Source organism: Monodon monoceros, unplaced genomic scaffold, assembly GCF_005190385.1.
Source record: "Monodon monoceros isolate NGI ecotype Baffin Bay Population unplaced genomic scaffold, NGI_Narwhal_1 Super_Scaffold_4, whole genome shotgun sequence".
NCBI lineage: Eukaryota > Metazoa > Chordata > Mammalia > Artiodactyla > Monodontidae > Monodon > Monodon monoceros.
Window position 1 is genome coordinate 75,927,938 of NW_021703781.1, and position 26,186 is coordinate 75,954,123.

Consider the following 26,186-nt stretch of genomic DNA (forward strand, 5'->3'; position numbering starts at 1 on the left):
GCGACAGGTCAGATCAGATGCTTGGGAGAACTCTGGGTGCGTAAGAGGGAGTATCTGCATCTCATACTAATACCATACCATATCCATTTGCTGAAGCTGGACACACCTGTAGTGACTCCTGGTTCCTGCCTAGAACATCACACTGCCCAAGTGGTAGTGGTACCTTCACAGTGGGTCCGGCATCTGCAGCAGCCTCTGAGGCTAGTCTCCATTCTCACTGCTGTCCCTACAGCCCATTCACTTAGCAGCCAGAGGGATCTTTAAGATATATGGAGAAGAGGTTACCCTTGCTTAAAACAGAGTCTCCAATTGCTTTGTACTGCACTTAGGATCAACTCCAAACTCTTTATGTGGCCCATACCCTACACCTCTGCTACCTGCCTGTCTTCAACCTGGCCTCCACCCCTTCTCTTCCCCACTTGCTCCAGTCTCAGTGGCCTGTCTGTTTTGAGAGGTTGCTACGCTCAAGGTCTGCACCTGCTGGCCATGTTCCTCTTAAGGTGCATTGTGCTTTGCTGTACATTTCTATACTGTGTTCTCTCTTTATGCTGTAATCTCAGAGGCGTGAGTATTTCTTAGTCATCTACAGAGACCTGCCTTTAGTAGGTACTCAATTTAGATTGGTAGCAGTATAACTTATATTGAAAATGTTAAGAAAAACCAAATTTGTCATTTGCTCTTCATGTATGAATTCAAAGAAACCCCCTTTTTCTCCATTAAACTTACAGTTCAGGAGAGATTTCTGAGGCGATCCTGATGTAGTTGTTGTCAGATATGCTGAATTTATGGAAGAGAACCCACTCTGGCATCTTCTTGGTGACAGAGTAACAAGAAAGGGGATGCAGCTGTGCAACTTGCTTGTGCGTCAGCATTAAGTAATTACCTGACCCATCAACGTCCCGAGCAATCTAAAAGGCAGCGTTTTACAGGAAAAAGGATTTTGTATTAATATGGAGATCGATACACAAAAATATTTTGTTTTAAAAATTCCAAAATACTTCACACAGAATAGTTAAAACTACAGATTTGCCGCCCATGTTTTCTAGTTTCAGATATAGAAAATAAGACATAAACATGTTTTGCTCAAAACTTGGAGCCAGTGATGATAATAAGGATGTTAACTAATTTTATCAATTTCAGGGCAGCATGCCAAAATAGTGCAGCTACAAAGGTGAATGTTTTGGTCAAGAAATAAAGCTAGCACGTTCCCTGTCGCATTATGGACCACGCTCGCAAGTGTCCAGTGCTTTACACTTGACGTTTTAGCTCCTTTAATCCTCAGGATAACCCTGTGATGCAGGTAACCGTACTTCTTCCATACAGATGAGGAAATCCATGCTAAAATGTCCTTTTTCTCCATTAAGAGTGCTTTAGAGTTTAGGTGGTGCATATACTAATTCTGTAACTTGCTTTAGTTTAGAGGCGCTAGGTTAGTCAACCTCCACGCCGGGAAAGAAACAAATGGGCTGTCGCCTTCCCTTCTTGTTGGGCATTACGTCACCAGGTACATGGGAGCAAACAGGTGAGATGAGGGACTATATGTTCAGCCAAAGAGCGCTGTAACAGTTCCTCCGCGATGGGAAAGGTCTTCCTGACAGAACATTCTAGTTGAGTCCTCCGTTCCCCTGAGGGGAAGTATATTTAAGTACTAAATCTTTAGTAACATATAAGGGTTTTTAGTTTTATTTTAAAGTTAACATCAATACAGTTATCATCCTAAGTGGGAGGTTTCTGACAGGATGTCCTCAATATGTGAAATTTTGTAAAGAGCACCCTACAGGTGGCCTTATCCGTTCTTACCTGCATAAAATAACCAGACAGAAGAGCTTTCCTTATGTTCAGAGTGTTTTCCTTTGAGCCAAAAGCAGGTTCTGTGTAAGGAAGCTCGATTCGCTTGATGATTTCTAAGAGTTCGGCTCGGATAACATCTGCCATCCTGAGCGCAGAGCAGTTGAGGAAGTAATCGTGACACCACTTTTCAACACAGTCTAGGAAGGAACGAACAAAAAGCTATTTAGAAATGACTTGTCATAACTGAGAGAGCCCAGTTGGGAAGGCGCTCTGCCTCTGCGTCCCTCTGTGTCCTCTCCTAACAAGGTTGTCACGAGTGAGTGCGAGGGAGGCAGCAAGGACGGGGACCTCGGTGGCCGCGGGAGTGGCTGTCCCTGGCACCGCTGGGAAGGGAGAGGGTGCCGGCTGGCAGGACCTGCACTGGCTGTGGGGGACTCCACGAGCCCACCAACTGTAAAGTGCAGGTCCCCAGCGCTGACCAATACTATATATCACCCTCATCTGGCTCATAAGGGGCAGAAGAGACTGTCTCAAGATCAACATTTTGTCCAGCGTGCGTATGGCGAGGATGTACGTGCCCACGACACTCAAACCGGGAGGGAAAAAGCTTACTGTACAGATACCTCTGATCCATGAAAATCTCTCACGTACTTTACTTAATTATAAGAAAAGGATTACTACTAGGCTGATTTGGGAATTAATGATGTCACAGTTAAGCTCGCCTACCCTAGCTGCAAATTTTGTATCGAAATTCAGTCCCCTGGATCAGGGTGCAGTTACTCTTTCTTGCCATCTGTGATTAGCTGGATCCAGAGTTTTGCCTTGGCCGGGGAGCACACGTGGCCTCGGCAGAGCGGGCTGCAGACCTCCGTTGGTCCTTCCCATCCACTCAGGCCCGTCTGGAGCCACAGGAGTGCTTGCACTTGGTCCAGCGACGACCGCCACCGGCTTGCCCTCCAAAGATGCCAAGGCCCTCATGTACTTTCTGGCTCCACTGACAACTTTTTCTGCTCAGCTTTGAAAAACTAACTCCCTGCTCTGCCACTCTGACTGCTGTCATACTTTTCACTTTAAACATTTTTCACACCATCTGCTGGAGCAAAGGAGGTAAAAGCAGCATCATGGAGAACAAAGGTGAGAATAATCCTCCTGGTAGGAAGGGAGCTCCCCTCTGGCTGTGTCCGCCTCACTGCTTTGCCCCGTCTGCCCCTAGAGACCCCCTTCCTGTCTTTAAGGCCCAGCACAGGAGTTTCACGTGGAGGAGTTTTCCGTTCCCTCACCACTGAGAACCGTGGTTTAGACGTACCCAGGACTTCTGCCGCAGCTTTGCACCAGGCCATTCTTCTCCCCTGGACGCCCTCCCCACCCCTCTCCCCTCCTCCGCCAGGGTCCAGCCTCCCTCAGCTCATCAGCCCATTCATTACTATTACCTGGAGCTGGGGTTTGGTGGTGTTTTGTTTTGAACGCTCCATATTCTCTCTCCAGCCAGTAGTGAGCATGCCATGTTATGAAAGGCACAAAGCACAGCTCTGGCCGGTGGGCACCTAGAGATGGCAGTTCCTTTCCTTCCTCCCTGGACCCGAGAGGACAGGAGCCGTGCTGTGCAAGTCTGTGTCCCCTGTCCCTGTGTCCCCAGTGAGCTCGCTCTGAAGGCTGCCGGGCTGGGGGCCGGTCCGTGGATGCAGGCCCGCCCTCTGTGGGCGCAGGAGGCGTGTCTCTACTGCTCACCTGCGGGTGCCTGAGGGCCTCAAGTGCCATCCCACTCAAATGACCAAGGGGGCTGGAGACAAAGGGTGTTGGACGAATAACAACCCAGCTTCGTCTGGGGAAGGGAAGGTGGAATTGGGAGGTAATTTGTGAGAAGGCCAAGCGTTCACTTACGTTCGCTGGTGGAATTCAGAGCCATGTCCTGGTAGGCCTTGTAAATGTTGATGAGGGTGAAGTGATCTCCTTCAGGATGTAAGAACGTCTTCCAACAAGACAAGGCGGCCTCCTCTGCTCCCCGGGGCAGATGCGAAAAGCAATTAGGAGCTTTAAGATGCAAAAGGACAGAAGGTCAGCAATAATGAGATGTGCCCTTTAGCACGACAGGCTGTGGGGGGTGTGGGGGGGGAACGGATGGATGGGGGCTTGCTGCTGTTTGTAGCCCTGCTCCTGTCTTACTCTGTGAATAACATGCTATCCTGTTTACACAGAAATCAGAGAACTGTAGGGTGAGCCGTCATCTTGTGCTTCTCCTTACTCCTGTGTGTTAGCTTTTCTCAGGTCTGCTCAGCACAGCGGACACCCTGCTTGTAAATATTACCGCCCCCGGTCCAGGGACAGGATTAGAACTCAGGTCCTAATGCAGCACAGCCTTTGGTTTGTCCTGCCAGTAAAAGAATCAATTAAAACCTATAAACCAAGATGAATGAGGTGGTAGGAAATAAAACACACGCACACGTGACACGCTTTTCTTGATCTGTGCCGATCACTTCAGCAAAAGCGAACTCGGTATGCTTTCACCTGTCTGCTTTAAGAAATTCACTGGGTTTTTATTTAGATTTTTTCATATTAAGGCAATTCTTATAACTTCCTACATTTTCAAACTACTAAAATATTTCATTATCATTTCAAATGGATCTCATTTAAATCTATACCTGCTGCAGATACACGGTACAAAAGAGCCGTGGAAGGAATACCTGTTACCATGGCAGCGACTGTTAGCATTTCATCTACACAGTCAAATTCACAGGATGCTAAGATAGACTTGGCGAGCTGTGGGTCAAGAGGAAACTCTGACATGATGATTCCAAATTCAGAGAGGTTTCCATCATTGTCCAGTGCTGCCAGATAATCTAAGTCTTCCAAAGCCTGCATCAAGCTTTCCGGTGCTATAGAGAAGACAAAATTAATAATTACAAAGTCTCATACAACCAAGATGGAGTAACAGGTACTGGATTTTCCCTCCCACACAAAACAACCAAACAATGAACAAAATATATGAAACAAGAGTTCGCAAGACAGAGATCATCAGGCAACGAAGAACAGTGATTCCTGAGGGGGGGCACCTCAAGAGGTAAGCCTGAGGGCTGCCCAGCGTACTGCCTTGAGAGCGTTTCCAGGCTGTGGTGCTGGGAGGGGACCCAAGGGGAGCTGCCAGACTCCCCGAATTATGCAGAGGGTGCTGAGGGTCCGGGGAGACTAAGGTGGCCAAAGCCTGCAGGTCGGACCTCCTGAGAGGAGAGAGCTCTAGAGCGAGGACTCAGAGGATGTACGAGAGCCCCTCAGTCAGTCAGCAGGGCCCATTCACTCCACTCCAGGCCAGAGAAGGAACCATCCAGAAGAGCAGAGGGTCAGCGCCCGGTGCTCACACGGGATCCAGATACGGCCGTTCCCACCAGCCAGGCTGCAAAGCCTCATGATTCGTGGGACTCTGGTGGGGGGGGGGGGCGGAAACACAGAATAACTACACCCCACATGTACACTGTTCCAGTGCCACCTAACTAATCCTAAAGTCAAGACCTGAAAGGATCACTCTGCCACCCAGGACAAAGCTCCAGAATATTTACAGGAATACAAAATACCCAGTATCCAACCCAGTAAAATGGACAATGTCTAGCATCCAACAAATATTATGAGGCATGGGAAGCAGGAAAATATAATCCCATAATAAAGAGAAAAATGAACCAATTGAAACGGACCCAGATGACAGAAATGGTAGACAAGGATGCTGGAAGAGCTATCTGCCAGTACAAGTAAGGACCAAAGGCTAATTTTCTCCATCCCTTTATTTCCCTTTTAAGTTTATATGACATCAATAATGGTGTAGTTTTATTATATATGCTTAATAGCCACCTACAAAGATAAATCCATTTATTCAAAGTGAGGTATTCTCCTTGTCCTTGCAAAATAAAGTCACATTAAAATGAATACATGTGTTTTTCACCAGGCCTCACAAAGAAGCAAATCACACAGCATGAAGCTGCTGGATTGTTCTACCCCAGAAACGGAAGGATTTATGAGCTATTCAACGGCTTTCACTTGTCTCACTTCCAACATGTTCCTGGCAGGCGGGAGACAGAGGCTGTGGGGACCTGGGAAGCAGTTTAACCTCCTTGTAGCTGGGAGTTCAAGGTAATGAACAGTACAAATTTACTTATTTGCTGCCCAAACTTTGACCACTAAGCTATTTCTCAAAATTTCAAGCAAACTGTGTAACTCAAAAGCCAGTCCCAAATTCAGATTTGATAAAGTCCCCCCATTCCCATCAAGAGACCTGGGAACACTGGGAGAGACCCCGCTGCGGGCTGGGGAAGGCCCCCTGGTGCTGCACGCAGCTCCTCGCATCCCCAGGCCTCTTGCTGGAGGAGAGAGCGTGGAACGGGCCTGGCCTCCACCTCTGACACGTGATTTGCCGGTGAAAGATCAGTTACTGTGAAAGCAAGTAGTGCTGGGCTGAGGGGGGCTGTGAGCAAGCCTGCAGAGAACCCAGGCATCTGCTAGAGGACTCGGGTGTGGCTTTCACCCCACCAAGGAGAAAAGAAGCTGAACGTCCCTGTTTTTGGTTTCTTTCGTCAAGATTTAAAACTGAGAAGAGGACAGCCTCGGGATTCCGTTCTTGGATTCTGACCCCTTGGCCTCTCCAGGGCACTAGCCAGGAGCACTGGTGGACTCCTTGTTCATTTGGAGACCCTGGGGCAAGGATGAGACCTTGAGAAATCACAGTCCCGGGAAGTAAACAGATAGGCTATTTAGAAAAAGAGTCCGAGCCATCAGTGAGCCATGAAATCAAAAGTAACAGAGATGGCCTCATCCACCAGAGGGCAGACAGCAGAAGCAAGAACTACAATCCTGCAGCCTGTGGAACAAAAACCACATTCACAGAAAGACAGACAAGATGAAAAGGCAGAGGGCTACGTACCAGATGAAGGAACGAGATAAAAACCCAGAAAAAAAAACTAAATGAAGTGGAGATAGGCAACCTTACAGAAAAAGAATTCAGAATAATGATAGTGAAGATGATCTAGGACCTCAGAAAAAGAATGGAAGCAAAGATTGAGAAGATGCAAGAAATGTTTAACAAAGACCTAGAAGAATTAAAGAACAAACAAACAGAGATGAACAATACAATAACGGAAATGAAAAATACACTTGAAGGAATCAATAGCAGAATAACTGAGGCAGAAGAACGGATAAGTGACCTGGAAGACAGAATGGGGGAATTCACTGCTGTGGAACAGAATAAAGAAAAAGGAATGAAAAGAAATGAAGACAGCCTAAGAGACCTCTGGGACAACATTAAACACAACAACATTCGCATTATAGGGGTCCCAGAAGGAGAAGAGAGAGAGAAAGGACCAGAGAAAATATTTGAAGAGATTATAGTCAAAAACTTCCCTAACATGGGAAAGGAAATAGCCACCCAAGTCCAGGAAGCGCAGCGAGTCCCATACAGGATAAACCTAAGGAGAAACACGCTGAGACACATAGTAATCAAATTGGCAAAAATTAAAGACAAAGAAAAATTATTGAAAGCAGCAGGGAAAAACAACGAATAACATACAAGGGAACTCCCATAAGGTTAACAGCTGATTTCTCAGCAGAAACTCTAAAAGCTAGAAGGGAGTGGCATGATATACTTAAAGTGATGAAAGGGAAGAACTTACAACCAAGATTACTCTTCCCAGCAAGGATCTCATTCAGATTCGATGGAGAAATCAAAAGCTTTACAAACAAGCAAAAGTTAAGAGAATTCAGCATCACCAAACCAGCTTTTACAACAAATCCTAAAGGAACTTCTCTAGGCAGAAAAGGCCTTACACCTAAAGCAATTAGAGAAAGAAGAACAAAAAACTCCCAAAGTTAGCAGAAGGAAAGAAATCAAAAAGATCACAGCAGAAATAAATGAAATAGAAACAAAGAAAACAGTAGCAAAGACCAATAAAACAAAAAGCTGGTTCTTTGAGGAGATAAACAAAATTGATAAACCATTACCAAGACTCATCAAGAAAAAGAGGGAGAGGACTCAAATCAATAAAATTAGAAATGAAAAAGGAGACGTTACAACAGACACCACAGAAATACAAAGCATCCTAAGAGACTACTACAAGCAACTCTATGCCAATAAAATGGACAACCTGGAAGAAATGGACAAATTCTTAGAAAGGTATAACCTTCCAAGACTGAACCAGGAAGAAATGGAAAATATGAACAGACCAATCACAAGTAATGAAATTGAAACTGTGATTAAAATTCTTCCAACAAACAGAAGTCCAGGACCAGATGGCTTCACAGTGAATTCTATCAAACATTTAAAGAAGAGCTAACACCCATCCTTCTCAAACTCTTCCAAAAAATTGCAGAGGAAGGAACACTCCCAAACTCATTCTATGAGGCCACCATCACCCTGATACCAAAACCAGACAAAGATCCTACAAAAAAAGAAAATTACAGACCAATATCACTCATGAATATAGATGCAAAAATCCTCAACAAAATACTAGCAAACAGAATCCAACAACACGTTAGAAGGATCATACACCATGATCAAGTGGGATTTATCCCAGGGATGCAAGGATTCTTCAATATACGCAAATCAATCAATGTGATACACCATATTAACAAACTGAAGAATAAAAACCATATGATCATCTCAAGAGATGCAGAAAAAGCTTCTGACAGAATTCAACACCCATTTATGATAAAAACTCTCCAAAAGTGGGCATAGAGGGAACCTACCTCAACATAATAAAGGCCATATACGACAAACCCACAGCAAACGTCATTCTCAATGGTGAAAAACTGAAAGCATTTCCTCTAAGATCAGGAACAAGACAAGGATGTCCACTCTCACCACTATTATTCAACATAGTTTTGGAAGTCCTAGCCAGGGCAATCAGACAAGAAAAATAACAGGAATACAAATCGGAAAAGAAAAAGTAAAACTGTCCCTGTTTGCAGATGACATGATACTACACATAGAGAATCCTAAAAATGCCACCAGAAAACTATTAGAGCTAATCAATGAGTTTGGTAAAGTTGCAGGATACAAAATTAATGCACAGAAATCTCTTGCATTCCTATACACTAATGATGAAAAATCTGAAAGAGAAATTAAGGAAACACTACCAGTTACCATTGCAACAAAAAGAATAAAATACCTAGGAATAAATCTACCTAGGGAGACAAAAGATCTGTATGCAGAAAACTATAAGACACTGATGAAAGAAATTAAAGATGATACCAACAGATGGAGAGATATACCATGTTCTTGGATTGGAAGAATCAATATTGTGAAAATGACTCTACTACCCAAAGCAATCTACAGATTCAATGCAATCCCTATCAAATTACCAATGGCACTTTTTACAGAACTAGAACAAAAAAAACTTAAAATTTGTATGGAGACACAAAAGACCCCGAATAGCCAAAGCAGTCTTGAGGGAAAAAAACAGAGCAGGAGGAATCAGACTCCCTGACTTCAGACTATACTACAAAGCTACAGTAATCAAGAAATATGGTACTGGCACAAAAACAGAAACAGATCAATGGAACAAGATAGAAAGCCCAGACATAAACTCACACACCTATGGTCAACTAATCTATGACAAAGGAGGCAAGGATATACAATGGAGAAAAGAAAGTCTCTTCAATAAGTGGTGCTGGGAAAACTGGACAGCTACATGTAAAAGAATGAAATTAGAACACTCCCTAACACCATACACAAAAGTAAACTCAAAATGGATTCAAGACCTAAATTTAAGACCAGACACTATAAAACTCTTAGAGGAAAACATAGGAAGAACACTCTTTGACATAACTCACAGCAAGATCTTTTTTGATCCACCTCCTGGAGTAATGGAAATAAAAACAAAAATAAACAAATGGGACCTAATGAAACTTAAAAGCTTTTGCACAGCAAAGGAAACCATAAACAAGATGAAAAGACAACACTCAGAATGGGAGAAAATATTTGCAAACAAATCAACGGACTAAGGATTAATCTCCAAAATATATAAACAGCTCATGCAGCTCAATATTAAAGAAACGAACAACCCAATCCAAAAATGGGCAGAAGACCTATATAGACCTTTCTCCAAAGAAGACATACAGATGGCCTAGAAGCACATGAGAAGCTGCTCAACATCACTAATTATTAGAGAAATGCAAATCAAAACTACCATGAGGTATCACCTCACACCAGTTAGAATGGGCTCCATCAGAAAATCTACACACAACAAATGCTGGAGAGGGTGTGGAGGAAAGGGAACCCTCTTGCACTGTTGGTGGGAATGTAAATTGATACAGCCACTATGGAGAACAGTATGGAGGTTCCTTAAAAAGCTAAAAACAGAATTACCATATGACCCAGCAATCCCACTACTGGGCATATACCCAGAGAAAAGCATAATTCAAAAAGACACATGCACCCCAATGTTCACTGCAGCACTATTTACCATAGCCAGGTCATGGAAGCAACCTAAATGCCCATCGACAGACGAATGGATAAAGAAGATGTGGTACATATATACAATGGAATATCACTCAGCCATAAAAAGGAACTAACTGGGCCGCTTGTTGAGACGTGGATGGATCTAGAGACTGTCATACAGAGTGAAGTAAGTCAGAAAGAGAAAAATAAATAGTATATTAACGCATGTATGTGGAACCTAGGAAAATGGTACAGATGAACCGGTTTGCAGGGCAGAAGTTGAGACACAGATGTAAAGAACAAACGTATGGACACCAAGGGGGGAAAGCCGCGGGGGGGTGGGGTGATGGTGTGCTGAATTGGGCAATTGGGATTGACATGTATACACTGATGTGTATAAAATTGATGACTAATAAGAACCTGCAGTATAAAAAGATAAAATTTTAAAAAAAATTAAGGATTTCTGTTCAACAAACAGCACAATAGAAAAACTTAATTGAGCATAAGATTGAGGGGGGAAAAAACAAAGTAACAGCTGACATGCCAGAGAAGGTGCAAGAAGCAGCAGCAGAAATAAGCATCTCAGATTAAACAGAGCAGGGGGGCACTGGGAGCACAAAGTTAATTCCCGAAAGTTGTGTGGAAACCAGTTTCCATAAATCAGCAAAGCTGCTGCATTGTAAGTTACAGGATCTCTGGCAACTGTCCCTGTAAGCCCATCTGGCTTAACAGCCAGCCTCTGTCCCCAAAGGGCACCTACTTCTCATTTTTATGTCCTGGAGTTGAGTTGGCTGCACAGAGAGTTACTAACGGACATAACTTCATGATTCGGCTCTCGGTCCGAACACCAAATAAAGAGAGGAAGTTCTTGGGGTTTTATTATATTAGAAAGAACAAGTTAATGAATGCAGATTATACAGGTGAAGGAATAATAATAAATAACTGAATAGGATTTGCTAATATTACTTTCTACATTTTAAGACATCTCCCCAGTACGGCCCATAAAATTGTCTTAGATAAAAGCAGAAGGGTTTAGATGAGGGTTCTTTATGGCAGTGCTATTTAAGTGTAATCCATGGGAAATAATGCTAACAAATGGGATATAAATGTTTTAGTGTGAGGCCTCTTCTTTACAGCAGTGCAAAATCACACTGCTTTATTCCAAAAGCAATTTCAATATGAACAAATCATCATTTTTATTAAGTTCTATCGCCAATGGCAGCTGTACTCCCTGTAGGATAGCTCACTACAAGGTCACACACCTCCCCCAGTGCCATCACTCGTAGTAACTTGCAGGGCTATTATCACAATTTCGTTATGGTGCCCTTTTCCATGGAACCCCAAATGCCAGGCTCCAATACTGAATCTGCGTTTTCCTGCCACAGTATCAGCAGAAAGGCTGCTCACAAACAAAGAGGGCATTAATCCGGAACAAGGGTTAAGTCCACCATTCGGAGGGAGGCACTGACCCAGTGCTGATTCTAAGCAAGAGTGCAGGTCAGATGAGGAGTCCAAGGCTCTGCTGTGTCATTTCCAGAATCAACGGCCCCACACGGCATCTTTCCTATGGCCTTGAAAAGTCTACCAAAATTTTAGATGTCACATGGCAGGAATCACAGGTTGTTCCCCTCCCTGTCACGGGGACGTTTACTCAGGCACTCAGCAGGAGAGAGAAGAGCCAAGAGACAGAGACGAGAAGCTGAGTACCAGTGCTGTTCGAGCCTCTGTCCCTAGATGTCCCTGAGGCACTGCCACATTCTCGTCTTGGATTTCATAAGACACCCCAAGTTCCTTATCACAACGCACTTTGGCTTATGCCAGTTTGAGTGGCATTACTGGCACTGGCACCCAGAATTCTTCTATACATCAGAAATTCCGTCACAAAGGGAGAGTGTATCAAAGTGACACTGGGACTTAGAAAAGGCAGGGACGAAGCTGGCCCGGGGAAGGAGGATAGCTGTGCTCACACAAGGCTTGCCGTGTGCCTCGTACACATGTGAATTACACACACGTCACATATGCAGATGGACATGGAGAAAGAGAGTGACAGCTGGACAGGGCGGGAGCAGATGAAGTTTCTGGCCCGGTGGGTTTTAGGACTGGAGCTTGGGCACTGTGTGCACTGAAGTAAAGAGCCCACGGAGGGGAGAAACGGAAGAATCGAGATGGTGCTGGTTGGACGGTGTAGATTCTCAGTAGTCTTGGGACTTTTAGGGAATAGGATTAAGAGTTTGGCTCTGAAGAGGAGAGAAAGGAAAGGCCTCTGTTTCACTTAATTTCACAAGGACCTGCTCACAAAAGCTGGCACGTGCCCACCTCCTACCCTACACGGTACACAGAGCACTTCTGCATAAATAATCTCATTTGAACCTCTTAATAACCCCCATAATACAAGAGGGCAGACCCTCTATCCTCCTGCTACGCGAGTCCTGAGGAGGGCGGCAGGTCTGCTTCATCTGCGTGTTTCATTTACAAGAGGAGTTATGTGCAGCAGCTGCAAGCATCATCTTTTTTTTTTCTTTCAAAACGATGAGCCAGAGTTAATCCACAGTTACATTTCCCCAAGCACAGCAGAAAACAGTTATGTGCGTACTGTCAGGGGACAAAAGTAAATTGTCACCCTCACCCTTTTGTCCCCCGTTATCAGCTCTAAGCCCCGTGGAGTGAGCAGCAGAGGGTGACCACTGAGAGACACGGGAACTCCTCTGCACGGCTGTGGTCTGCCGTTTGCTTTTGAAAATCTTCGACATTACAGGGCCTGCTCTTCTCTCTTCACGCTAGTCCACCGAACAGCGACTATCATGACAAGAAGGTGCCCAGGCGATCAACACGTGGTGACTCTTGGGCTTAAGAGGCGAGCAGTTTTCAAAACTGAAACCTGTTTCTTCAGGGGGTGGCCTCGAGTGGTGACTGGCCGGCCGACGACAGAAGCCCTGGGGTCAGCGGTGAAAGACGGGAGAAATGGATGCAAGTGACACACCCTCACCTTCTAGACTCCTTTTTTCTCAGGGGCCAGAGTGAAAGCCAGGAGCAGAGTGGCTTCACTACTTGAGAGTTAAGGCATCACAGCTAAAGGAATCCTGCAGCCCGTGTTTCCCAGCCTTTCTGGGCCGCATCACCACCCCCCCACCCCGGGGCCCCGGCCCACACCCTTTCTAACTTGCCACAGTCCTGTCACTCTGGCCATTGCTATCAAAGGAAAATGCACTGAGCCTGAGTTTGCTACAGATACTTTACCACCTTACACCACATCCTAGGACTGTTTCTTTCCCCCAAGCCACTCCCTCAAGGTATAATTATCACTAGCATAGTCATCCTTGCAGCTCGTTAGGAAGGGGCCAGGCCTTTTCTGGGACCTTCTCTCGGGTGGAGAAGCTCTATTGAAGCCGAGCTGGCTAGCATCCTCAGAGGCGGGCGTCCGGCTGGGACTACTTGGCCGTTCTCCAGGTGATGTGCTCATCTCCCCAGGAACCTCAATGCCAAGGCCTTCTTGACATGCATTCGATTTAGGCCTCTCTTTCCCGCATGCCTCTGAGCTCCTGCTGGAGAACAGCAACCCTTTTCCTGCAAGAACACACAGCTCCAAGGGAGGCGGTGGCTCCAGAGGAAGGAGATCAGTCTTAGACGAGATAGGAGCTCACCTGGACCCTTTCCTCCTAGAGATTCCACTGCTCCTTGAGGGAAGAGTCTGTTGAAAACGTTCGATTCCAAAGAGTTTCCCAAAGTAACTGATTTTCCAAAGTGTTTACTGGGAGAGTTTCAATAGAAAACTCCCTGCGGTTCTAGGGAAGGACTGGGCGCTGCTGTGGAGCATGGGCCCCTGTCGTGACCTCTAGGTGAGGCCCTGACACCGCCCCTCAGGACCACCCAGGCTTGGAGTCTTGGACCGTCCACCTGGCTGCTCTCCTTGTGATGAGAACCTGTGTCCACACTCTATTTTCTCTTCTACCTTTTCATGTCAAAGGTTAGCTTTCTTAGGGGACCCTCCTCTTCCTTCACCTACTCCAAAGTCTATGCGCTATTTTAAGAAATATTTGAGGAAGCGTAACTCTGATATAACCTGTATTTCTCAAGGGCTTGTAATCCTAACGGCACCACTGGACAAAATGACTGAAAAACATAGGAACTGAGACAAAGCACGGCAAAACGGTAGAAATTCTAGTTTCCATTTTAAGTACACTCTGCTTACAAGGTCTTTTGGCTGGCTGCTCTCTCGTGAAAATTTGATAAATGCCATGAATACCATAACACTAAATGCCATGAATACCATAACACTAATACATTGCCAATCACCCCCTTTGATAAACACAGTGAAAATTTTAACCATGGGCCTAACGTGTGGAAAAAATTAAGGATGTTCTCTTTTATTAATGCACAAGTGAAAACTGAACATCTACTGAAGGGCAATCAGTACTTAAACCAGAAAACTTTATACAGGGACTCGAATACCCACTCAGCTGCAGTGAAGCTAAGCTGCGGGTCGGGAACGAAGCAGCAGTTCCAGAGTAAACAGGGCTGGGACTGGGCGGCGGGGAGCGGGCTGCGGCTCTGGGAGCCTCGTCACACGGTAGGAGCGCCTGCCCTTAAGCTTCCTTAGCCTTCTGTTCAGCATCCCGGTGGTTTCCGCGGGAGCAGCCCAGGTCCCGGCCAGGTCTGATACTAGCGGGGAGGAAGCCAGCACCCTCCCATGGTAGAGGGCCCTCCTCAGTGAACTTGAGGGCAGGGGGGAGCTCCCCAGGAGACAGACGCTCAGACTGTAATTCTAAGGCCTCAGTCTTCTGCTTAACAACCGTACCCCCTTCATATCTCCATTTACCCTTAATTACAAAGGCGTGAACTTTGAGTGGGTTTTCCCCAGGTGACGGTGTGATTCATGAGGAAGGGCCATTTGCCTACAAGTTTTCCCACCGAGAAACACTAACGCTGCCAAAAATCCTCCTGTGTTCAGTTCGGCCTCACACCCCTGTACTCCACTATCCCCTGCCCCCCCGGGTTTCTACTGGCCTGGCCCCATCTCCCTATGTTAAAGTGGCCAAGGGCAGACACTTCTCCAATGTCAGAACAGATATTTCCTAGAGGGTAGCTTTTTTTTTAATTTTTAAAATTACTTTAGAGAATGTTTACCTCTAGTGGGGAAAATGCTTCAGGACAAACCAAAGCCCCGGGCTTGCTTGCACCACCAAGGGCCACTGCTCTTAGGACTGGGGACGGGCAAGAGGTATGAGGGTAAGGCTCAGCCAGGCGCCTGCTGACCCGCGGGCACACGGCTACCTGGTCTATTCATGAAGTCACAGTGGCCTAAGCCCGCGATGTCGATTCTCTTCATAAAAAGCACCATGCTGGTTAGGTTGGCTTCCTGCATTTCCGCTGGCTTAAGTGGCCGCATGTCTTCGGAGGCAAATTCTTCAGAGTACAGACAGAAAAGTTTTCCTAGAAGAAACCAAGGAAGATGGTTTTAATGCTTCTGTGTTGCCTCCGGACAGGAACTTAGCGTGAGCTGGGTTTGGGGTCCGCAGCGCTACCTGGAGAAGATGAACCGAGAATCTGCTTGCGTATCTCTGCTTGGCTCCGGCTGATGGGCTGCATGACGAGTGAGTTTGCTCTTATTCTAGGGTTATACACCTTTAAACGAAAGATAGCATCTTTAGCGTCAGCTCACTCGAGATTTAGCAGGCTCGCTGGCCCTGAAGTGACTGCTGTTTGCACACTTTACTTCACGAAAGGCTCTGCTACTCATTTCTTCTGTACAATATTTATTATTGTTTCACTTGCCTTGAGATGGAAACTGCAAGAGCTTTGATAAATGGAGTTAAGGGTTGTCTGATTTCATTGTAGCTTCAATAAATATGGGAGCTCTGCATCACCTACTGAAATACAAATGCCACTTCTCAAAGCGCTATACCGCTGACTCGTGTGCCGCGTGGAGAAAAGGATGATCAACCGACAGTGCTGCATTTCCTCAAGGTTCTGTTCAAATTGACTGTGACCCCAGGGGTCTCATCTTTATCCCATATGCTGGGCTTTTCCCGTCCTGTCAGCTCACACAAAGAGTGCAGATGGCGCTAACAGTGATTTTTCTTAGGCGTAGTTTAAAGGTAAGTAATAACCCTGGGTTCTCTGAATGGTGGACTGATTCAATAAGGTCAATCCAAACTGGTTCCAAGGGAACCTTCCTAATGGCTGGAATTGCTCTGTCACAGTAAACAAGGATATTTAAGAGACCCATAGTTTCCTGGAGGGGTAAAAGCTATATAACATCTAATAATGGTAAATGGATCAATACTTGGGTAGATTCTTTTCAGTTTAAATGCTATGATTTCTGAAGTCCCACTGTCTTTGAGATACCCTATTTCCATTTTTCCTAAATTTTTTTTTTTTTTTTTTTTTTTGTGCGGTACGCGGGCCTCTCACTGCTGTGGCCTCTCCCGTTGCGGAGCACAGGCTCCGGACGTGCAGGCTCAGAGGCCATGGCTCATGGGCCCAGCCGCTCCGCGGCATGTGGGATCTTCCCGGACCGGGGCACGAACCCGTGTCCCCTGCATCGGCAGGCGGACTCTCAACCACTGCGCCACCAGGGAAGCCCCTAATTTTTAATTTAAGGATAGTGATTAAAAATAAACAGACTTTTTAAAAAATTTAGGATGGAATTTTATGTCGACTATAAAGCCAAAATTTGCAAAAATTAAACTCAGTGTACTTGAAACTAATTTCTAGTAAATTACCCGGGGGGAGATGCTAATTACTTTGATAAAGGGGCTACCAAAAATACCCAAGGGATGTATAGAAAAAAAGATCCGTTTAGGAGTCAAGTAATTTGCTTTAGTAGTTGTCTTTCCTTAAAACTTTTTCCTCTGGCGCCTCAACCAATTTAATTTGTTTCCAGACTATCAACCTGATAATGACAGGCAGTTACACGTGCTCAAGACTTCTGTTACTGGATGCAATAGTTCTTCTTTGCACACATGGCCAAATACAGAGAAATCCCCAGATCATATAGTTCATCCTCACTTTCTGGTCGGTAAAATGGTAGGAGCCCAAGACAATTAGCAGCAGTCTACTTAACCGCCTCAACAATAATTACCTTTCTTCTCTCCACCCCGACATCAATAACAAATTTGACTGTGTTGCTCCAGATCAAAGATTCTCCAGAGCTAGCCGTTAACACCACTCGTCTCTGATAAACTTGGCATCTTTTTTCTGTTTCATCATTTGGCTTGAACAATGCACATTTCTCTTTTGGATACAAAGGAACAACTACCAGCTCTCCAAGATCTGGGTTTAAGTTAGATCCTTCTTGACAGATAATTTCATAGGCTTTTTCAATATCCTAAAGTAAAAGAATAACATCATCCATGAGAATAAAGTACATTACAAACAACTTTCTCCAAATTATATAAAACTATAGGCAAAAGCTGCATAACGTATACAGGGAAATAAATACTTGTGTTTTCTATAGGTATCGTTAAATACGAAAAGGAGGTATAACTGCGTAAGAACATGTCTTTGGGGAAGTTAAATATAATTTATAAATAATTTCAGTGCTTTTAGTCCAAAATGGCTCTCCTCTTGTGAAATGTACTGTCTTTGCCTTTATGCATTCATCCTGCTATTTTTCTAGCTTGGTGCAACTTCTCATATCCATTAACAATGACAGGTGAATAAAAGTTACTCTCACATCAGTGATGATGCATCACTGTGCTTTAATGGTGGCAGAACTAAGAATTCTAAAACAATTTCTAGATTTCCAATAGAAGCATATATGCATACACATTCCACAGTCAGGGTCTCTAATCTGGGTCATCTTGAAAACTATTATTACCCATTAGCACTTAAAGCAGAAATGCAATGAAATAGGCAGGAAATATTCACTGCTATTTATATATTTGCAAGATTCAGGAATTTAGAAATACTCTTTAAAAATGCTTCATTGTCAAATATACTGAATAAAAGAGTAAATTATGTGCCCTAAAACCACAAACAAGTAAGTATATTGGTGTAAAATGCTCAAAAAGCAAGACATTTTACACAGTACTTTTTAATTAATTCTTGGCTGCGTTGGGTCTCCGTTGCTGCGCGCGGGCTTTCTCTAGTTGCGGCGAGCGGGGGTTACTCTTCATTGCGATGTGTGGGTTTCTCACTGCGGTGGCCTCTCTTGTTGGTGTGGAACACGGGCTCTAGGCACGCGGGCTTCACTAGTTGTGGCACGTGGGCTCAGTAGTTGTGGCTCGCGGGCTCTAGAGCGCAGGCTCAGTAGTTGTGGCGCACGGGCTTAGTTGCTCCGCGGCATGTGGGATCTTCCCGGGCCAGGGCTCGAACCTGCGTCCCTTGCATTGGCAGGCGGATTCTTAACCACTGCTCCACCAGGGAAGCCCTGCAGTACTTTTCTATTTCTCAAATCACAACCTGATTTTTAGGACCTCATATAAAAAAGATGTCACTTAATGTAATTCTTACTCCTTTTAAATTTGTTTCCAAAATTTCTATTTTTTTAAGGGCCTAACTAACTACCAGATGGAAGAAGCCCCATTTCATTTCATTACATACATTAGATTTCACTAAAAATCTGAGTAAAAAAGATGCCTTCCCATGACTGTTAAGTCTGAGTCCACTGTCCAGCGCTCCAGCTCACCTCTCCTTCCTTCCCCGCCACCTGTATAGTGGGATTGAACTAACTCAAGGGCTTTGCAGGTGGACAGATCTGCCTAGAAAAATAGTGAGACCTCGGGTGAGCTATTTGAAGGTTATTCCTGAGCTGCTGAGAGGCCCCCAGGAAGCAGGGCAGAGGCTGCCCCCTGGGGTCCACACAGCAGTTATCCCGGTACCTTCTCCTGTTCACACTCCCCTTTTCTGCAGGGTTGGTTTACTTGGGGCAGATTTTTTTTTCAACCAACCAAGCGAAGAGCAGGATTATTGACCGTAATGAATGAAAAATTGTCAGCTGGAATAATCAGAACAAAGCTATTTCTTCCAATTTTTATAATTCTAATCATGTCATCATTTTAAGTGAGGAAAGCTTAGAAATTTCTACGGAGGAGAACAAGTCCTCGAGCTGCGTCTCCCTGCACAGGACATTCACACATTCCTCCTGGGTGGCAGGTGGTAACCTCTGCACGTTGGTACTTCACCCTCCACAGCTACCCTGGAGCTGAAAGAGGAGATTCGATTCCAGCCACCCACTCACAAATTTCCAATCCAAATAACCTTCAAACTGCACTGAAGTATTGTACCTAGTTTAGATTCCTCAAGCTGACAGAAAACTTTGAGGCCATAATCTTCAGAATTAAAAAAAAGTACTTAGAATATTCATTCGGTGCTTCAAACTGTTTACTCATTTCCTTCCTATTCAATGTGTTCAGAGCATTTACGTATGTGGGGCTTTCCTACAATACCTGCAAAACTCAGGAAAACACAGCAACCTGCACTGAAGGAAGATATCTGCCCCCAAATGAAAGGCCCGCAACTAGATGGAACATTTCACAGGAAAACCTTCAACCTAAGAGCATCTTCCTTGTGACAGCTTCAAGCTGCTCGATAATCTGGCTAGATAGTGTCATTAACCTTAATTTGTTTTCTATTTAATCTATTTCACTTTTTTTTTCAGGTTACAAGATGGTGAAGTGATAAGGAACAACACACTGTAAACATGCAGGGCTCCAAGCCTCAATTAAGCACAAGAGCCAGGGGAGCGCGCAGTTGCGGGTATTAATTCACAGCAGGTGAGGGGCTAAGTGAGCAGTACGAGAAAATGTGAGGCACCTAATGTTCACCAAGCCAAACATGAGAGTGTTTCTGCAACTTTAAACGGATTTCCTAAGAGAAAAAGCGACCGTTAGTACTCTTCGGTCAGACTGCTTGGGTTTGTTTTCCTATGACATTCAGTTGCTATGGCAGATTTTAAAGTTTTATATAGAAATCAAGAAAGCTTCAAACAGCATGGGGAAAAATGATCAACAGCTGTTAACATGGATTTCGGAGCAAGACAAAACTTTCCAAAAGACAAATTCCAAGACCATAGGAGAGTGTTAACCCTGACATAAGTAGTAAAAAAGAAGAAAGTCCATCAGCATATACTGAACTATGTTCCGCTTTTTAGGTGGCAGATGGGGAAAAGAAACCCAGATAACACCTGTGGAATTTGGGGCTGAACTGTGAGGAAAAACACTGGTTCCCAGAGAAGGTATGCTCCAGCCCGCAGAATTGCTGCCCCACCAGCTGGGCAGCCTGCTGGGAGCCTCTGGACAAGGAGAACCACCCCCCCACAGAGATTCCAGTGCTGGACCCGGGCCACAGCAGCAGCCCCTGCCAAAATGACGAGTCCTCATTCTCAGAGGCTCAGAATTGCAAAATCCGCCCAGAGCTTTCACTACACCATCACGTTCATGACTTTCAGGACTGATGGTTTCTTAATAGGAAATGTCTTTCTGGTCTGACTTCAAGGAAGATTATATAATTTTCTAAGCCCTGTGGATTTTACAGTTTCTACCACTATCCTAGGTAAAAATGCATCTTCTGAAGTCTGACAATTCAGAAGTCACTATGCCATTAATTATAGCTTATATGAAACTTGTAAGAATCAAATACTTTAAGAATCAAATATTACCCCCAATTCTGTTATGAGCTTTATTTTTCAAAAATCCATTTTGGCATTTTTGGTTACTCTGACTAAAGATGACTACTCATTCTATCAGTCTTCATTATACTGTCCCCCACCCGATCCACCCCGAAATGTATGCCTTCTTTTCACCGGCCAATTCTAACTTTCAAATGTTTCAGACTCTTCTAATTCTGCCATTCCTCCCTCCCTTAGGCTTCAGCCAGTTATGCTGAGAACCTCTAACTGTTTTCATAAATCCTTCTTCTGTCTCCTTAATCATTTTGTTACTTCCCTCAGGACTTTCTTGAGTATCTTGAATCATGCGGGATTAGGGAATGATCATAGAATAAATCATTGTAATCCGTAGAAGATTTACTACTCAAGAAACTGTGTATAATCTACACAGGAAACACGGAAAATATGCTGTAGTTATCATATATTTGAGATTCTAAATTACTTTCTTTATGGAAACAGATAAAACCTAAGTTGTGAGAAAGCTGTCTAAAGTTCCCCAAACTAAAGGATCAGTCATCCTTTATGCTTTGAGTATAAAGCAGAATAAATACTCCTGAAGGTACTTGTGAAGGCGTGTGAATACTTAAGACAAGGCTCTGGTAGAGAGCTGAGGTCCTTGTCTTTGTTCAGCTGGTGGCTCAGCCAATATCATACAGTTTCCTTTTGGTTTCTGTTTAATCACTGGAATTACTACATATCTGGGTCATGGTCTAAAAGCCAGTGCTTTTTTTACTCTCTGAGTGAGATGACGGGTAGGGGAAAAAGGCCAGGAAATCAGTCTCTAAGAAGAAAGGTCTAACTCTTGAGATTCTGGAGGCTTTTAGATTTGGCCCGCAGAGCAGTGGAGAGAGAAGCAGGGCCACAGTAACTGCATTAAAAAAAAAAAAATGCAACCCCAAATGACACCTTGACTCTATAAAAGCAAAAAGAGACGCTCAGCTGTACATTTCCCATTGTTCTTTTGAAAGACGCTGTCAGATATCGAAGTGAACATTTTTCTCATTCATCTTTTTAAGAAAAGTGTAGGGAGATAGCCTTCTGACTGTGCTATAAATTATATTTTCCTGCCTAACACTCCACTGACTGCTGTAGGAACATTGTGGGTACTTTTTTGTTCCCTGACTCTATGTGGAGGACTTAGCTTATGTCCCGCATCTCCAGCACATGCGCCTGCCATGAGGGAGGTGGCCGTGAGTGTGAGATGAGTGTGTCTTCTCTACTGAGACAGTTCACAGCAAGCCTTTGGGGCAGCCCAGGATCTCGCCTGATCCCATGGAAGGAGGTCAGCTCTGGAGATCACCCCCAGAAATTCCTCAGAGTCCCCACCTCCCCACCCCCATTCTGTGTTTCAGAACAGCTCCTGGGTTGGTTGGTTGGTTGGTTGGTTGTTTATGTATGTATGTATGTATGTATGTATGTATGTATGTATATATTTATGCTGTGGCTTGTGGGATGTCAGTTCCCCAACCAGGGATCGAACCCATGCCCCGTGCTATGGAAGCACAGAGCCCTCACCACTGGAACTCCAGGGAAGTCCCCAGTTCCTGCCTTTAGAAGCACTTCCTTGTTTGCCTTTCAGCGTAGGTTTTATTTACTCTATATCAAGGATTCTTCTAAAGTATGAAAAAAGAGGTGTGATGGAACCAAATAGCAGTTCCCTCAGTTAATTAGTAAACTGAAACCTGTATGTTAGTTATTAAAAGGTTCCCAACAAGGTTAAAAGGTTCCCAATAAGTAAACTTATTACTCTCTTAGGTTAGAATGAATATTACTTACTTACTTGTTCACAGGCCAGAAAGACTACAATGTCACCCTTCTCACCGGAGTGGTGAATTTCAAAGATAAGGCGTAAAATAGACTCAAAAGACTCCTTCTGAGCCCCACTAAGGTACACAACCTCCACTGGGTACTTATTTTTCACTTCTATGAGAGGCACGTTTCCATAATAAGAACTGAGTTTGCTGATCAGGTGAGGTGAGGAGTTAATTATGAGCTTCAGTTCCGGTCTTGCCAGTAAAACATCTTTAAGAAGTCCAAGTAACACATCAGTTGCAATGCTTCTTTCATGAATATCATCTAAGATGATGACCCCATAGCTACCCAGAAAAGGACTGGACATCATTTCTCTCTGTAACATGTCATCAGTACAATACCTACAAAGAAGAAACATGAAAGTTAGAATACTCTCATGAAGAAAATCATATAAAAAAACCCCTAACATAAACAACAAAAAATGCCTTTCCTATATCCTTTTGTCTAAATCAGGAGTTTAAATCTTTATCGGGGGCCAAGATTTCTTCAAGTTGATAAAATCTACAGGCCTTCAAAATAGAAAAGTGCACATGAACAAATTTTAAGCACAGTTTCCATGTCTTCACAGACCCTCTAAAGACCATCCCTGAGCCCTAGGTTCCAGACCTCTGCCTTACATGTTCATTACAGATATTAACAAGAGCTACATTTAACATTTGCCCTGAGCTTTTTAAAAAAAGTAATTCAGCAAAATAGCCTTGTCCGGTAAGAGCACCCCCCCGTTCCATCAATGTTAGAATTTTGAGTCAGAGCACACACTTCAAAGGAAGGATACACAGAGGACTGTCCTCTCTCAGGCTCACGGCCCAGTGACTCCACTAGTAGGACTCTGTCAGTGGCACATCGTGGGAGATGACGTCACCAGGGTGTTAGCATCAACGAGTTGGAAATGTCGTCCAAATAATAACCACACGAAAGCATCTAAAAAGTAACCACCTATTTGAGGGCAGCGTTCCTGGAGGAGGAACGGGTCATTAGCGGTTTTCATGGATTTCCAGTAGTTCTTGGGGTGTATTTAAAAATAATAGTAAAAATAAATACCTATTAGTCATCCAGCACCATACAAACATCATCTTTCTGACACTGTTTACATCTCTGCCTATATTATTCCTTGAGGAGACCAATTTCATAACTTCTCTACCCATTTAAGGTATTTATGTGTCCCTGCCTACGGCCGGTCTGAAACTGCTGTTCTTAGAAAGGCCTGCTTGCAAGGTTGGCCCTTGGCCGGCATTTGGGAACCTAGATTTGGGAGGGTTCTCACCATTCCCAGAACTGACGCTTACTGTTTGTAATATGGTCTAACCTGCTTTCCTTCTGGGAGTACGGAGCTTTAGACTACAGTAGGAGGCAGAGGGTGCCTATGTGACCAGTCCCCAGTAAATACCTGGGCACAGTCTCTAATGAGTTTCCTTAAACTCGTTGCTACAACTCACAGCTGGAGGAACGAAGCATATCTCAGGCGAGTCCCCTGGGAGGTGCTCTCGGGAGCCTGCGCCTGGTTTCCTCTGGACTTCACGCCTTGCACCATTTCCCTTTGCTGACTTGGTTTGTATCCTTTCACTTCAGTAAAGCTGAGCTGTGGATTAACTATATACTGAATCCTACGAGTCTTCCTAGCAAATCATCAAACCTAGGGGTGGTCTTGGAGACGCTGAAACAGTCCTCAATTAACCCTTTTCAAGGAAGAAAGAAAAAGGAGAAAACATTTATAAGTTCCTAGTGTGCGCCAGGCATTGTGCTGATAGAAGAGTTCTCATTTAACCTTTGGAATAAATCTTCAAGGTAGACATTACTATCCCATTATTTATAAATGAGGAAACAGGTTCAGAAAGGTTAAGTACCCTGCATAAAGTCATAAAGCCAGGGAGAGAGTCAAGGTTTAAGCCTGAATGTCTATTACATCTCATGCCACTGTCAAATTATAAAGACGGGTCCCTTGGCTGCCATGGATTGGTAACAAAGCCCATGTTCTCCCTCTCTGCACCTTGACGAGATCAGAACATTTGCTCTCTGCCTTTACTCCTACACTTGTTCTCATTCTGTGTCTCTCTTACCAAAAGAGCAATGATAAGTTGCTGATTATTCCTTTTCTCAAACTTAAGAAAGAAAATATATTGAATACTACAATATTGTACTTTGTGCAAGATGCAAACAAACAGAGATGCATCCAAAATCTAGGTTTCAGGTCATCTTCTGCTGAGGGTAACCAGTATGATATAATAAGTACTATTGACTCTTGTCTGAAAACAAGTTGTTTTAATCTATGCTACTTCCTTAATGTTATTCCCTTCTGAGCAAAACTCATCTAAGCACTTATCTGATAGGAAGAAATGCTTTCTCTCTGCCAGGCAGAGGAGGTGTGTGTGTTATGTAAATACATCCAGGCTTAATTAAAAAGGGAGAAGATGTGACTCACCTAAAACTCTACGAGACTCAGCAAGCTAGACCTGGCCTTCCAAATGATTATATAGAACTAAGGGAATACTAAGGATCCACCCTAAAACTTACCATACAAACCTCCAGTTTTCTATGTAAGACAGAGATCTATTTCTTACCTTTATATTAATAAGATCATGTGTACAGTGCTTAAGAAAATACTGTTCCTGATAACTATGTAAAAAGATGGATACATTTTGGAAATGTAATTTATTTTTTAAATTTATTTTTATTTATTTATTTTTGGCTGCATTGGGTCTGTTGCTGCGTGCGGGCTTTCTCTAGTTGTGGCGAGCAAGGGCTACTCTTCACTGCGGTGCGCGAACTTCTCATCGTGGTGGCCTCTCGCGTTACGGAGCACGGGCTCTAGGGCGCGCGGGCTTCAGTAGTTGTGGCGCGTGGGCTCAGTAGTTGTGGCTCGTAGGCTCTAGAGCGCGGGCTCAGTAGTTGAAGTGCACGGGCTTAGTTGCTCTGCAGCGTGTGGGATCCTCCCAGACCAGGGCTCGAACCCATGTCCCCTGCATTGGCAGGCAGATTCCTAACCACTGCGCCACCAGGGAAGTCCCTGGAAATGTAATTTATATTCTAAATTCTTAAGACTGAAATTTTGAAAGCTAAGAATATAGGAAAGTTTTATTAATATTTTCTGAAATTGTATGTATTGAATTTGACCTCAAAAATTTGAGTAATTTCTAAAAAATTCAGTGTTCTAGAGGGTTCATATTTGAAATGTATGTCGCTTCCACAAGATATTGTGATATCTAGTTCAGAAAGACTATTTTAGGTATATAATATTCGGGTATCCACTGTTTTGAAAAAGGCCAGAAAAAAGCTTAAAGAAGAACTAAGCTGTTCTATATAGAATCCAGAAAAATGGTAGTGGCATAAAGATTATATTTACTAAGTACCTATTATGTACCCAACAGACTAGATGCTAAGGAGTTACAAAGAAAATGAAAAAGACAATATCAAATACAGAACACTACCTTCTATAATCAACAGTCACCCTTAGATCCTCTTATTTAAATAGCTATTCAATCTGAGCTTATCAAAAATTATGGCTAGCATGTGCCTCCAAGGAGATGAATGCGGCCGGAATTTACCTTTTCACCCAAATCACCC

At 44.0% G+C, this 26,186-nt stretch overlaps 1 protein-coding gene across 1 annotated transcript in view; it reads right to left on the bottom strand.

The window, feature by feature from the left end:
- DHX32 (DEAH-box helicase 32 (putative)) overlaps window positions 1-26,186 on the bottom strand; it is a 53,980-nt gene that overhangs the window by 825 nt on the left and 26,969 nt on the right. Inside the window, exons 4-11 of the mRNA XM_029245376.1 lie at window positions 22,594-22,966; window positions 17,286-17,531; window positions 15,727-15,826; window positions 15,476-15,634; window positions 4,473-4,664; window positions 3,673-3,822; window positions 1,801-1,988; window positions 727-908 (exon numbers count right to left, since the gene is read on the bottom strand). Of these exons, the coding sequence (XP_029101209.1) occupies window positions 727-908; window positions 1,801-1,988; window positions 3,673-3,822; window positions 4,473-4,664; window positions 15,476-15,634; window positions 15,727-15,826; window positions 17,286-17,531; window positions 22,594-22,966 (1,590 nt within the window). The remainder of the gene's footprint in view (window positions 1-726; window positions 909-1,800; window positions 1,989-3,672; window positions 3,823-4,472; window positions 4,665-15,475; window positions 15,635-15,726; window positions 15,827-17,285; window positions 17,532-22,593; window positions 22,967-26,186) is intronic.